The sequence below is a fragment of the Trichosurus vulpecula genome, chromosome 3, assembly GCF_011100635.1.
Source record: "Trichosurus vulpecula isolate mTriVul1 chromosome 3, mTriVul1.pri, whole genome shotgun sequence".
Taxonomy (NCBI): domain Eukaryota; kingdom Metazoa; phylum Chordata; class Mammalia; order Diprotodontia; family Phalangeridae; genus Trichosurus; species Trichosurus vulpecula.
The window spans coordinates 241,281,789-241,297,867 of record NC_050575.1 but is presented as its reverse complement, the minus strand read 5'-3'; the positions used below and the strand labels follow the sequence as shown (position 1 = coordinate 241,297,867).

At 37.8% G+C, this 16,079-nt stretch overlaps 1 protein-coding gene across 2 annotated transcripts in view; it reads left to right on the top strand.

The window, feature by feature from the left end:
• Positions 1-16,079, top strand: part of TRAPPC12 (trafficking protein particle complex 12) — a 157,781-nt gene that overhangs the window by 130,116 nt on the left and 11,586 nt on the right. For both annotated transcript variants that reach the window (XM_036751096.1, XM_036751095.1), the window contains exon 9: positions 1,226-1,324. In XM_036751096.1, coding sequence (XP_036606991.1) covers positions 1,226-1,324 — 99 coding nt within the window. The remainder of the gene's footprint in view (positions 1-1,225; positions 1,325-16,079) is intronic.

Below are 16,079 nucleotides of genomic sequence, written 5' to 3'. Positions count from 1 at the left end.
ACAAAATTTATCAATTCTCATAATTTTTTTGGCAGAGGAGAGTTAGATGTACCATCCAATTGAGATCCTAATTGCTACTTGGAAGAAAAAAATATTGGGATAAAGAACTGCCTGCCTAATTAAGCTAATAGGAGACCACCAAAAGCTATCATCTCAGTGATGAGTAATGGTTCATCAACTTTTATTACAGATAAACACTGGGAACCCCTTTATAACACTGGTATCAGTGGACAAGATTAACATAGACAGACTATTGGATAGTGTTGTCTACTCTCAGAATCTGATGATTAAGAAATAGTTTAGATGGAAATAGAATGAGTGTATGTGTGTATACACACACACACCCATCTATATTTATGTGTATAGGTATGTATTTATATGGAATATGGCACAGTGGACAAAACACTAGATTTGGATACAAGTTTGAATCCAAGATTTACTACTTACTGCATGTACAATCTTGAGCAAATCATTTCCCTTTTCTGAGCCTTAATTCTTCCTCTGTAAATTTTCTTCCAATTCCTAAAGTGATCGAGACTAGACCTGTGATTTCACTGGCATGGGGAAACTCCCTGATGAGGAAATTCCCTCTACCAGTTCAAGTCAGCACCTTCTCTGCAACCTACAGACTTGAGCTGTGTAGGGTATTTAGAAGTTAAGTGACTTGTTCAAGGGCACATAATCATTATGTGTCAGAGGCAGGACTTGAACCCAGATCTTCTTGACTCCAAAGTCAGCTCATCCACTTTTCCATGCTGCCTCTCAGAGTGTGTTTGTATGTATGTATATTGCACAAAGTAATTTCCCCTTAAGTGATGCCTGGCATGTAGTAGGAGGGATTAAGAGAATAACATTTTTTATATAGTACCTTCTATGTGCCAGGCACTATAGTAAGGGTTTTTACAAATATTATCTCATTTGATCCTCATAGCAACCCGATGAGGTAGGTGCTGTTATTATCCCCTTTTTACAGTTGAGGAAACTGAAGCAAACAGATATTAAATGCATTGCCCAGGGTTACACAGGTAGTAAATATCTGAATTTAGAATTGAACTCAAGTCTTCCTGACTCCAGGCCCAGCACTCTTTTCACTACATCACCAGTTGCCTCTGCATAGTAAGACACTTAACATATGCTTATTGATTGGCTAACTAAAATGAGTATGAGTAAAGGTGAATTTAAACTTCTGAATTTAAACTATGGCTTTGTGTTCTTCTCCTCTTAGGATTATGTACTTGCTGTAGATACATATCATTCAGTTATCAGATACTACCCAGAACAAGAGCCTCAGCTGTTGAGTGGAATTGGAAGAATTTTCCTTCAGGTATGTGTGTGTGTGTGTGTGTGTGTGTGTTTAATGAAAGGTTAAAACTTAATATTATGAATCCTCTCTTTGGGTAGCTTATTATTTAATTTTTATTTTTTGTAAAGTGTAAAAAAAAAGAGCAAGAAAATATTTTTATCTAAATTTGTTGTGGCCATTTAAAGGTTTAGTCCTTGAAAATCAGTCCAGTTTTATTGTATTTAGGGGTTTTTTTTTTCTGTCACACGTGTAAAAATACATAAACCTAACATTTTTAAAAAATCATTTTTACTAAATAAAATTATGCACATTAAACTGATTTTAAATGTAGATAGTGATTATTTTCTTGCTGTATTTTTGAAGCATCCTACAATAATCAGCCAACACGCTTAGACTCCTCTTGCCTTGGTATTGGTTTTCCATTCATAGCTCTAGTACAGATGCTATAGCCTGAATATTATAGTGATCACAAAATGGAGTTCCTATCCTTTGTTAATTATAGGAATAAATTTTCATTGCTGAGTTGTAGAAGTTCATTCACTATATAAATAACAAATCTATTCTGATCACTTACAAATCATACTAGAAATTTAAGTAATGCACACTAGTGTCAACAAAGTACAAAACCCTCGAGAAAACTGCATTAGAAACAATAGTGATGTTTATCAAATGATACTCTCTATCTTGTATACTGGCATCTTTTGCAAAGGCAAGGTAAAGAAATTCTACCACAAACTCTCTTTTTTGAAATTTTTTTCATATTTTATTATTTAATATTTTAAGTTTTCAACATTGATTTCCACAAGATTTTGAGTTACAAATTTTCTCCTCATTTCTATCCTCCTCCCCACTCCAAGATAGCATATATTCTGTTCCCCAGTCACCCCTCCCTTCCGTCATCCCAGTCCCTCTACCCCAATCCCCTTTCCCCTTACTTTCTTGTAGGGCAAGATAGATTTCTGTACCCCATTGCCTATATATCTTATTTCCCAGTTGCATGCAAAAACAAATTTTTGGAGGGACATCCACTTTTAGAACTTTGCATTCCAAATTCTCTCCCTTCTTCCCTTCCCACCCACCCACCCTCCCTAGGAAGGCAAGCAATTCAACATAGGCCACACATATATCATTATGCAAAACCCTTCCATAATACTCATGTTGTGAAAGACTAACTATATTTCTCTCCATCCTATCCTGTCCCCCTTTATTCAATTTTCTCCCTTGACTCTGTCCCTTTTCAAAAGTGTTTGCTTTTGATTACCTCCTGACCCTATTTGCCCTCCCTTGTATCATCTCCCCTTTGTTACTAGCTTCCCCAACTTTCCTGTGGGGTAGGATACCCAATTGAGTGTGTATGTTATTCCCTCCACATGTCAAATCTGATGAGAGCAAGATTCATTCATTCCCCCTCACCTACCCCCTCTTCCCTCCCAACAGAACTGCTTTTTCTGGCCATTTTTATGTGAGATAATTTGCCCCATTCTTTCTCTCTGTTTCTCCCTCTCAATATATTCCTCTCTCAACCCTTAATTTTATTTTATTTTTAAGATATCTTTCCTTCATATTCAACTCACCCTGTGCCCTCTGTCTATATATATATATATATATATATATATATATATATATATATATATATATATATATATATATATATATATATATATAAATATATATGTATATTCCCTTCAACTACCCTAATACTGAGAAAGGTCTCATAAATTACAAACATCATCTTTCCATATATGAATGTAAGCAAAACAGTTCAACTTTAGTAAGTCCCTTATGATTTCTCTTTCTTGTTTACCTTTTCATGCTTCCCTTGATTATTGTATCTGAAAATCACATTTTCTATTCAACTTTGGTCTTTTCATTGAGAAAGCTTGAAAGTCCTCTATTTTATTGAAAATCCATATTTTGCCTTGGAGCATCATGCTCAGTTTTGCTGGGTAGGTGATTCTTGGTTTTAATCCTAGCTCCATTGACCTCTGGAATATCACATTCCAAGTCCTTCGATCCCTTAATGTAGAAGCTGCTAGATCTTGTGTTATCCTGATTGTGTTTCCACAATACTCAAATTGTTTCTTTCTGGCTGCTTGCAGTATTTTCTCCTTGACCTGGGAACTCTGGAATTTGACAACAATATTCTTAGGAGTTTTCTTTTTGGGATCTTTTTCAAGAGGTGATCTGTGGATTCTTTCAATTTGTATTTTACCCTCTGGCTCTAGACTATCAGGGCAGTTCTCCTTGATAATTTCTTGAAAGATGATATCTAGGCTCTTTTTTTGATCATGGCTTTCAGGTAGTCCAATAATTTTTAAATTATCTCTCCTGGATCTATTTTCCAGGTCAGTGGTTTTTCCAATGAGATATTTCACATTGTCTTCCATTTTTTCATTCCTTTGGTTCTGTTTTATAATTTCTTGATTTCTCATAAAGTCACTAGCCTCCACTTGCTCCAGTCTGATTTTTAAGGTGGTATTTTCTTCAGTGGTCTTTTGGACCTCCTTTTCCATTTGGCTAATTCTGTCTTTCAAGGCATTCTTCTTCTCATTGGTTTTTTGGAGCTCTTTTGCCATTTGGGTTAGTCTGTTTTTTAAGGTGTTATTTTCTTCAGTATTTTGGGGGGTCTCCTTTAGCAAATCATTGACTTGTTTTTCATGATTTTCTTTATCACTCTCATTTCTCTTCCCAAGTTTTCCTCTACTTCTCTTACTTGCTTTTCTAAATCCTTTTTGAGCTCTTCCATGGCCTGAGACCAATTCATATTTTTCTTGGAGGCTTTTGATGTAGGCTCTATAACTTTGTTGACTTCTTCTGGCTGTGTGTTTTGATTTTCTTTGTCACCACAAAAAGATTCTATAGTCTGAGTCTGCATCTGAGTCCTTTTGCGCTGCCTGGTTATGTTCCCAGCCAGCTACTTGACCCTTGAGCTTTTTGTCGGGGTATGACTGCTTTTAGAGTAGAGAGTACTTTGTCCCAAGCTTTAGGGGCTGTGCTGCTGTTTTTAGAGCTACTTCTACTCCACTGTCACTGCAGTCTCTGCCACACCAGTACTCCTCCCCCCAAGAACCACCAACCAAGCCTGTGACCTAGATCCAAGCAGGACAAAGCAGGAAAACCCTGTCTCTGTGCCAGCAAGGCATTTCCTGCACTCCCACTCTGATCTGCCACCGTGTGAGCCTGGAGCTGGACCATGTACTTTTCTTGCCCCGATCCAGCATTTTACCCTCTAACCTGCTCCATGGTCTTTGGCGTTTGTGGGTTGAAAAGTCTAGTAACTGCCACAGTTCAGTGATTCAGGGCCCTAAGGCCTGCTCTGCCCAACTTCTGATCAGGTCGGTTCTGGCACAGCCCATGCTGGGCTGCACTCTGTTCCCAGCATGATGCGATAGACCCTTCCCAGAGACCATCCAGGCTGTCTTGGGCTGGAGACTTGTTTCCTTCTGTTATTTTGTGGGTTCTGTAGCTCTAGAATTTATTCAGAGCCATTTTTAACAGGTGTTTGGAGGGATTTGGGGGAGAGGTTAAAGGAGTCTCTGTTTTCCAGCTGCCATCTTGGCTCTGCCCCCTGTATATACTTCTGTAGGTTTGTGTTGTCTCCCTCATTAATGTGTGAGTTCTTTGCAAGTAGGGACTGTTTCATCCTTTGTACTTCTCTCCTCAGAACCTGGTATAAAATAGGTGCTTAATAAATGCTTATCAGTTGATTAATAGAGCACTAAGATTAAATGACTTGGCCTGGGTCATACAACTAGTATGTGTCAGAGTGGGGACTTGGTCCCAGATCCTCCTACCTCCAAGGCTAGTCCTCTGTTCACTACACCAAGGTGCTTCTCAGGCTGTCTTACCTCATGACATTTATTTGGACAACCAAGGTTTGAGCACAGGAACTAAAATAGCTGTTGAACTTAATTTACATATATACCATGATTTATGCCAATGACCACCCTTACTGTGAAATGCAGCATTTAGGCAGCCCAACCTATAATGATATCAGGAGCACCTATCAAAGGGATTCTTGCTCAAGAAATATCCCTGCTCCATGATTCTTCAAACTTCCTTTAGGGTCAAAATCTTGATTTCTAGATTAAAACTAAAGCTCAATGTATAGATGTCCCAATGCTAGTTACGTAAATTCAAATTGGAGGACAAATGACTGATATCATATCTTCTGCTGTGAGCCAAGTATTTATAAAAACAAAGACAAAATTGCCTGACTTCACAGTTTTGCTGAGGGCTTATCCTAAATGCTTGTATTGTCATTTAGGTGAAACTGTGTCTTTGATATTAATCTCTAAAGCTCAGGACCACACTTGTTTCTTCTCCTTCCACCCTTCACATCTCTCTCTACCTTAGCAAAGGGACTAGTTTATTCTCAAGAGATAACTGTAAACTAAAGTAGACATACAATGATCAGTGTGTGTACCTTGCTGATATTTTAGCTTCTGAGAACAAAAACAGTCTTCAGACTGAATCAAAAAACCTAGGTTTACATCCTGGCCCTGACACTTAAAAGTAGTAGAACTATAACAAGTCATTCAACATTAGGCTCTTTGTCTATAAAATGGGGATAATATTTGTAGTAGTTATCTCACAGAGTTGTTTTGAAGATCAATTAATATCTGTAAGATACTCTGTAAACCTTTAAATGTCATTGAAATATTAGCTCTTATTATCCTATTGACTTTGCTCATCAGATATTTGAAAAAGATATAAACAGTCTTGGTGGTGCAGTGGCTGGGCCTGGAGTCAAGAAGTCCTGAGTTCACATAGAGACTCAGCCACTTACCGGCTGTGTGACTGAGCAAATCACTTAAACTCTATCTGCCTTTGTTTCTTCATCTGTAAAACTATAATAATAGCACCTACCTCCAAGAGTTGTTGTGAGAATAAAATGAAATATTTGTAAAGTGTTTTGCAACTCTTAAAGCGTGGTAGAAACACTAGCTATTATTGGCTATCTTAACAAGAAAAAAGTAAGTCATCGTGTTTTTTCCTGAGTGTAGAACACAGTCCAGAAAGGGAAAAGACCTAGATGAAAAGTGTGGAGGGACTTAGGGAAAGGATCACCAGTATTTTCTGACTGCCAGTTACTTAACTATATGACCTTAGATTAAGTCCCTTTTTGAGACCTTAGTTTCCTCACCCATAAAATGAGGGAGCTGGACAAGATAGTGGAGTCTCCACAAGGTCACATGTGTATCTAGTATACTGTCATACCTGTCATGTTTAGGTGCATTTCCTATTTTGAAGTTAATGTGGAAGAACAAGAGAGAATAGGAATAGATTCAAGGGTGTACCTGGAAACTGGTAAATTTTCAGTGTTACATTCACATCTTGGAAATCAGTAAACTATAAAGATTTCGCTTATTCTTTTGTTGATTGTCTAGACTTAAGAAAGTATCAATAATGTTAGTGAAACATAAATATCTACATTTTTTTCCTTGAGAGACAATTTGTTAAACACAAACATTTACCAGCAGACCACTGGATAAAGGAGATTCCCCCTTCCTACCTCAGTTGGTGGGTCAGTGAAATAAAAGTAATAATAAACTGATTGGAAAGGTCCTATGAATCGCAATGGTTTGATGTAAGCTGCACAATGCATTCCCCGAACAGAAATATTGGAACAACCCTTCTATCTGAGGGAATCCCTCTTCTATTTGAACTACATATGATATTCATTGAGACACTGAAAAATACCTTACATGGTCATGTTTTCCTGGTTTATACGTCACTTGATATTTATAATAAGGGGCTCATTTTTATTGTTGTTGTTCTGGACCTGTGATTCCATTGGTATCCAGAACTTGCTGTGAAGAAACTCCCTCTACAAAAGCAAGTCAGCATCTTTTCTACAACTTAGATAGTCTTAAAGGCTCATTAACTGAAGTTATCTCTGTGAATTTATTTATCAAGTACTTTTACATGATTTGAACATAGGTATGAGATACCTTTTTGGGAAGAGAGCTTATACATTTTCCTCTATCAAGTGAAAAACTTTTTTTGTGTATGATCAGCAAGCAAAAGACAGTGGGGTTATGTATTCCTTATACTTCTCGGTCAGTTATGAAACTGAAAATGGCGATCTGCTGTGGAAAATAGTCTGCAGAAGCCTGCCTCATCCTTTGTTGCAGTTCTATCAAGGGTACCCTGAATTTCACATACCTTTTCTGTCATAAATGCATTATAAAGATGAGAAAATAGGTGATGTAAATTAGTAGCTGCTGCTGCCTTCTTGAACTCCTTTTTCTAGTGTTAATACAGTTTATGATCTTTCATATGCTTTAGGAATCTTCCTGTCTTTGCTATATCCTGATTACTTTTAAGATTGCATCACCTTCCACTTGAATTTCGTGTGTGTGTGTGTGTGTGTGTGTGTGTGTGTGTGTGTGTGTGTGTATTTGGTCTGCTCAAACTGTGCTTCTTTATTTCTTCTTAAGCCATATTTCTGTTTCCTATATAACTCATTGAACACTGCAGTGTTACATCCCAAGCATGTTAGTTCTTCCGTCAACAATGATGAAAATAGAGTATAATAATAATGCCAGGTTATCTGTTCCATTTTTGTTTCTATTTGTTGTCCTCCTGGTTTCATCTATGAATGTGCTTGGAATAATCTAACTTAGTTGACTTTAACTGCCAAGTATCTCTAGGCTCATTTTCTCCTTTTTGTTTGAAGCAATATTTTTAGTAGTCTTCCATCCCCTCCTTTGTAATGTTTTGCAAACAAGGTTATAATCCTAATTTCTTTATTAATAATATTTCGGCAATAAAAACTATACTCAAAAAAACAAAATAAAAAATAAAAAAATAAAAAGCGGGGCAGCTAGGTGGTGCAGTGAATAGAGCACTGGCCCTAGAGTCAGGAGGACCTGAGTTCAACTGTGGCCTCAGACACTTGACACATGTACTAGCTGTGTGACCTTGGGCAAGTCACTTAATCCCAATTGCCCTGCCAAAAAACAACAACAAAAAAAAAATAAAAACTATGCTCCTTTTTAAGTGAAAGCATGAATTTAATACATTTAAGTTTTAATTAACAAACATTTTTAAAATATATTTATGTAAATGTACAAGAATAATAGTGATTTATAATATAGTAATAGTGCTACCACTGAAATCCTTCTCTTTTGCCTGATATTGGCATAAAGGTGACCATTCTGTGCCAAGGAACCACAAGCTCCTAGCAGGTCCTACCAGCCCAGAAAGGTTTCAAGTATATAAGGCAGTGATGATGATCTGTATCTGTTACCTGAATTTACAGAAACTCATTCTCATAAGTGTGGTCACCAGATGATATTTTTTTAGCCAGAGTATCACATCCATACTTGCAGAGGGGGAGGAGTGGGAGAGGACATTGATGAAGGTGTTGGAGATGGATGGGTGGGTAGTAAGGAATCTCTTGTCAGTGGAGATGCTATATATGTTCTTTGATGGTTCTCTAACTAGCACCATGTGAGTCTTTTAAGTCTTCCATTTCTTTTTTTTTTCAGATGATTTTATGTTTTCTAAGTCCCAGTGATGTACTGTGTAGCAAATTAAACCCTGATTTAGTAAGGTTCTGATTGTAATTTTTGAGTAATAGACAAAGATGCTGTCAAGTTGAAAGGAAGGGAAAATATGCTTAGTTTAATAAGGGACACAAAGAGGAGGGATTTACAGTGTTTCTACATTGTTTTAGTTATTTTATGAGAACATGGAGCTTCATAAAGGACATATGTCCAATGAAGAATTTTCAGAAACAGAATTTGAATGGCCAGAGCTACATAGTATACATAAGCCACAGTGCTGATATTAGGAGACCTAGATTCTGGTTCTAGTTCTGCCAGCAAGCCTCTGTGTTCCCCTGGACAAATCAATCTCTTGGATCTTCAGTTACCTCATCTCTAAAATGAAGTTTGCTTAGATTTTTCTCTAAGATCCTTTCCAGTTCTCAGTAATACCGTTAATTCTGTGATCATACCAGAAAGATAGTAAGGATTTTCCAGACTTGCTTGTAAAGAGGAAAAGACAGAGAAGACTCCAGAGTCTCTGGACCACTGGGTTCCAGAAGTAAGAGAGTGTCTCCTTTGCCAAATATTCTAGCAGAAAAGGTAAATTTCTCAAGAGCAGGGATCTTAGTGGCATATTTTCTATTCATGTGGATGCTCAGTAAATGTTAGTTGATAATGGTGCATAGTGCCATACCCAGCCCTGCTCCTCTGAACTAGGCCTGTGCCCTTGTTATCTCCTTCCAATATGAAGTGCAGGCATACCTTGGAGATGTTTCAGGTTTGGCTCCAGACTACTGCAATAAAGTGATTATCCCAGTAAAGCAATTATCACAGTAAAGCAAAAAACATGAATTTTTTGGTTTCCCAGTGCATATAAAAGTCCTGTTAAAATTATTCTGTAGTCCAGGGGTGGGGAACCTATGGTCTTGAATCCACATATGACTCTTTAGGTCCTCAGGTATACCCTTTGACTGAATCCAAACTTCACAGAACAAATCCCTTTAATAAAAGAATTTGTTCTGTAAAACTTGGACTTGGTCAAAAGGCCACACCCAAGGATCTAGAGGGCCATATGTGGCCTCTAGGTCACAGGTTCCCCACCCCTGCTGTAGTCTATTAAGTGTACAGTAGTATTATGTCTAAATAAAGCAACGTACTTACTTTAATTTAAAAATACTTTATTGCTAAGAAATGTTAACCATCCTCTGAGCTTTCAGCAAGTTATAACTTGTTACTGGTGGAGGGCCTTGCCTCAATATTGATGGCTGCTGACTGATCAGGGTGGTGGTTGCTGAAGGTTGGGGTAGCTGTGGCAATTTCTTAAAATATGACAGCAATGAAATTTGCCCCATTGTTAGACTCTCCCTTTCATTTGAACACTTAGAGTCTCTAGTAGGATTATTAATTGACCTAATTTCAATACTTTTGTATCTCAGGGAATAGGGAGACCCAAGGAGAGGGAGAGAGATGGCTGGTCAGTAGAGCAGTCAGCACATATTCAACACTTATTTATTTAGTTCACTTGGATGCAGTTCATACCATCCCAAAACAATTAGTATCATCATCAAAATAGTATCATCAAAGATGACTGCTTAGTGATCACCATAATGGATTTAATAGTAATAAAAAAAAGTTTGAAATAATGCAAGAATTATGAAAATGTGACAGAGACATAACATGAGCTCATGTTGTTGGAAAAATGGCAATGATAGACTTGCTGGACACAGAGTTGCCACAAACCTTAAATTTGTTAAAAAAAAAATTAAAAATAAAAAAAAACCAGCCACAATATCTGCAAAGCACAATTAAGTAAAGCACATTAAAATGAGGTATGTGTGTAGTACGGTGCAGCTGTTTATCTTTCAGCCAACCAGTCCCAGCCAGCTAACTTTCCCCTCTGTTCAGGCTGTTCATTGTCAAGTTAAAGAGAAACAAAGGAGGGCTAAACCATTTAAAAAGTTTTAGTTGATCCTGTGTTGGTCAAAAAAAATACAATTAGTGTCAATCTCTTTTATGTTTCCTTTCTCCGTGCATGTGAGAACAAGAAAAGAAGCAGGGAAAAGAAACAAAAGACTTTTCTTGAATAATGCTTTAGTTCAGGCATTGTAATTCTACAGAGAAACCTGAGAAGCAAACACTAATCAAAAAAGGAAATGAAATTTTCCATTTAATTCTAAAGGAATGAAAATAGAACAAATGATTTTACTAAAGAAAAATGTGCAGAAGTCTGTGAAATCTTAAATACTCTATAATAGCTCTATGATAATGCTAGGGATATATCTAGGCAGTTGAAGATGAAGTCAATGTGTTGATTTTAAGCTTCTGGATAATACCACACAGTTAGGTTCAGAGTACACCTCCTGTCCCTACTCTGTATCGGAACTTACAATGAATTGCACTCTTAAAATATTACTGAAATATTAGGTGACATGAAAATGGTCTTAATTCACTAAAAATTGCTAGAAATGCAAAAAGGGGCACCAGTGATAGGGTAGGTACCGCATGCTGCCTCTTTTATATTTGGGCTTCTGATCACTAGCTTTCCATTTCAATTTTTCAAAAAACTTATCCCTTTGTAGGGGAAGGAAAAAAAGTCTAGGCTTATTATGAGTAGTGCTTGTAATATTCCTGGTTTCCTGATTGGGCCCACCTTTATTAATATGTGCTGTTCACATTTTAAAAAATTTTCTTGAAAGATAATGGGGTAAAGATTGATGGCATTATTTTTAAGTATTGATACCTGAATGTAAAATAGGTCAGTCATTCACCTTAGCCTTCTCTCAGGTCTGATTATCTTATAGCCATGTGTCTGTGCTGAAGAAACCATTGTCATTTACTTGAAAATCAGGTGACAAGTCCTCATTTTTATCAGTTTGCTGCATATCTCTTCGTCATGCACAGCTTCCTTTAAAGGTACTCTGAAGTTCTGTGCAGAGGAGCTATAAGTAGGTGGGGAGAAGGGGGAGAAAAATCATACCAGGATAGGAAATCTCAGCTTTTTGAAATGAAACCTACTTCTGTAACTTATTTTGAGACATTGGTATCCCTGGAAAATTTTCCACCTAATCTGCTGAATTAAAGAACTTTAGAAGTAATATGATGTTTAAACATATGAGAAACATTCTTCTTTAGTTCTTTAAATTTGTTTCTCTCTGACTCATATGCAGGCCCTTTGTAATCCTTTTAGGAAAACAGGAAGAGAAATTAGAGAAAACAAGGTCATACTCAGGTCTTAAAGGTGATTCAGTTATATGAAACAGCTAAGCATTTGTGTCCTAGGAAGGAAAGGCTAATGGCTGAATAACTGAAAGTAAATGCCTCTAATAACAATAGCAACAACAGGTGGAAAACAAATGCCGCAGTTTTGAGGGGGCAAGGAGGGAAATAACTCTTCCAAAATAGGAGGGCCTTTGCTAGAGGAAAGCAAGGAAGAGTAAGGAACCAGGTTAAGGACCCTTTGGAGATAAAAAAATACATATATATTAGACTAGACAAACAGGAATTAAAGAGAAAATCGTTCTGTGGCAAAGATGACAATCAAATAAAGTTCCATTTCAGTGCCCCGCTGTGGGGCACTCATTAGTAGTACTGGGTTCTCAAGGGTACTGCCTGCAGAGCGCAAGTTCTAGGGAGGTCCTATCAAATTGAAAAGCTTTCCAGAATAGGCCCAGTGATGGATCATGTCAGACATCCAAGGACCAGTCCAGCTGCATTTGAAGAGGCTTCTCACCCTTTTATAAGGCAATGATTTTTCAAACCACAGGAACCTTTAGCATTCTCCTAAATTGTAGAAGGATTACTGTTTGTGTCAGAGGAGGGAGTGTCCAACACCAATTGAATCATAAAGCTTTGAAACCCTGAAATTAGTGTAACAAGGATGAGGAAAAAGGAGACACACTATCCCAGCTTCTTTATGGCTATCTAAAGGGTTAACTCAAGGAAACCTTTGTAGACTCAAAATCTGAGGCCATTTAGAGGCCGGACCCCCAAGCATTTCATCCTCTCTACTTCTTCCTCCAAAGTGGTCCAATATCACTGTGCCTATTCCAGGTCACCCTCGGCATCTGGCCAGTTAATGGAAGCTAGAAGGATTTTTATTCCAGTGTACTTACCACTTCAGGTTAATCTACTGACTGTTTCCTAGTTTCCCTGTCACAAGAAACAGAATTCTAATTATATTTACCGAATTCAAAGTTATCTACTATCTGCTACTTTCCTAGGATCATTCATCCTTTCTTGTTTAAAGGCTGAGGACTCCATTTACTCCCCTTCAATCCTTAGGCAATTTGCTTGCTGTTCAAGAGGCCTAAAAAAAAAAATAATAGGATGCATTACTGAAGCCATACTAATTTGAAAGCTTGAACTTTTCAAAAGTAACCTTTAACTCAGTATTTTGTCAGAACTATCATCAACAAACATATACTGAGAACTTTCTATGTGTAAGATACTCTTCTAGGCCCTGGAAATATATGAAAGTATCTCCCTGTTCTCTAAATGCTTATAATCTGGGATGTATACTATATGAACAATAGATGTAAAAAAACCAAAGTTTTCTAGCATATACTAAGTGCCAAGCAAGTAATGTTCATATAAGGGCTGCAAGAGTTCAGGAAAGGAAGTAATCACTGATGATTGAGGGGAAATAAGTGTAAAGGATTAGGGAATGAAAATGGTAGTTAGGGGGGAATGCACACAGAGCATGTTTGGGCAGTATGGAGGGATGGCTATAAAAGTAATGGAAAATCAGGTTCTAGAGGACCTCAAATGTCAGGCCTTATAAGGATTTTGGGTTTAGCCTGGCATTCAAGGTTGCAGTTGATCTCTAGTCCATTAAATTCCTTCGTCATGATCTGTTAGGCATTATGTGGAATACAAAGAAGTCTTTAGCCACACTTTTGCCCACGCAGATATCTATAATACAAGCCCTTTTCTTTGCATGATAAATGCCCTATGAGTGGTATTAACAAAACATTCTAGGAATTCAGAAGAGAGGGAGATCACTTCAGGTGAAGCATTTGGGAGGGTCTTTTTCAAGAATGGAGTTTTGGAGCTGAGTTTACTATTTTTACCCCATGGGGTAGTCGCAAGTCTTGATGAGGCAATGAAATAAAACATTTTGCAAACATTAAAGAACTACATAAATTTCTTCTGTTATCGTTACTCATGGTGTGTTCAGTTTTATATACAATTCAGTTTGGATAGACTACATAGTCTTGTATGTAGGGAATAGTGGGAAAAGAGACTGGAAAAGGAGATTTGGAACCAAACTAGAGCAGGCTTTGAATGCAGTAGTGAAGAATTTGGACTTTGTAGTAGGAGGAGGAGGAGGAAGAGGAGGAGGAGACAGTGAAAGAGCCAGTGAACAATTTAGGGCAAGAGAGTGATAAGATCATAACTGTACTGGAGAAGGACTAGCTATCACTATTGCCTAAACTGACTTGGAGACTGGAGCGAGAAAATCTTTTACTGTAGTGAGCATGAGATATGTCCCTATCAAGGGAAATGGAAAGGGCTAGATGAAGAAACAATCCAAGATAAGTATTGATTAGGAATAGGATGCCTAAGCAGTGTGCTCCTACTCATGTTGTAGGCCCTAAATGTTTATTAAATTGAATTAAATGTCATCAAAGATGACTCCAAGATTTCCTCTTAGATAGTGAGAGAGAGTAGAAATAGAAGGGAGAGGGAGGGGGGGTGGAGAGAGAGAGAGAGCGAGCGAGCGTGCGTGCGCACTTTTTAAGCATCTAATATGTACCAGGCGCTGCATGTCCCAGTTGGGGGTGAGGAGGACGGGGGAAAGGGGTACCTCTTGGTTGAAGTGGGGTGGGAAGGGGAGAAGGGCATCCCTAGTGATACTGGGTCTTCCTACTTCCTGGCCATCCTAGATGGGTGCCTTATAATAGAAATAAGTCAGGAAGAGGAGGGTGGCTTACTAGAGTTTTAAGTTTTAATAAGATATCCAGGAAGAAATGTCTAATAAGGAGTTAGACATGTGGGTTTGGAACTCATGAAGAACATAAGGGACTATAGAGTAGCCTACTAAGTGGTCTCCTCCATGCCTCCAGTCTCTGTTCGCTTTAATACATCTTCCTCATAGCTACAAAATTGAAATTCCTAAAAGCATAGATCTGACTGTGTCACTTCCTTAATCAAGAAACCCCAGTGGCTCCCAATTGTATCAAGGATAAAATACAAACTCCTCTGATTGGCATTTAAAATACTTCACTTTGTCATGATTGATCTGTGATATAAGAAACTGAGGCACAAAAGTCCAAGCACAATCAATTTATTAGCAAGGTTAGCAGTTACTAATAAAATGAGATCCAAGACTCCCCAGCACTCAAGGATGCCTCTGGCAGCCAGAGTAGCCTTTTTTTATACAGTGAAGAGATAACAGTTTATATGAGGAGCTAAAAATAGTTCTGTGATGAAAACTTAACTAAGACAGAAATTGGTCTATATCACAGGTAAGGATGGGCTTACAAATGGCCTGACTCAAAGGAGGGGATCTCCAGACTCTGGGCTGTGGAGAACACACAAAGTTTATCAGCGTTCTCCAGAAAGTCCAGTGTAAAGCAACCCCTAACTTATGCAGGCAGAACATCTTATAACTCCAGGGACTCGTGCCCCCTCCTCCCATCTAGGGGAAGAGTTCAGGCTATAGCTCAGAAAAATAGGGAAGTTCAATTCTCATAAACTCTTATACTAAGGCCTATACAGTGAAATCTTACTCTAGTCCATAATTATTTGATTCCAGTGAGTTACTACAATTCTTAATATGTATAATTATATATAATTAATGTATATATTAATCAAATAATAATCAATAATCTATCTAACTTTTATACCTTCTCACTCTCTACTCTCTGGGAAATACACATTATTTCTTCTCACACTATACACTCTGTGTTCCAGCTAAGGTGCCCTGATTTCCATTTCCCGTATACAGCATCCTATGCACTTCTCTGTCTTTGGACAAGTACCTCCCATTTCTGAACTGTACTCCTTCCTCACCTTCATCTCTTAGAATCCCTAGCTTCCTGATTCCAAACCCCCCACTCTCAATTACTAATGTTCTTCTCTACCTTCCCCTTTGTCTGTATTTTATATACTTTGTGTTTACTTATTTGTGTTCATTTTGTGTCCCCTTCCATAGAATGTAAGCACCTTGAGCACAGGGACTGTTTTGTTTTTTTATCCTCAGCACCTAACCCCATTCCTGGAACATAGAAGACATTTAATATTGTTGGCTGAATGAATGGTAGCCACAGAATTAGAAT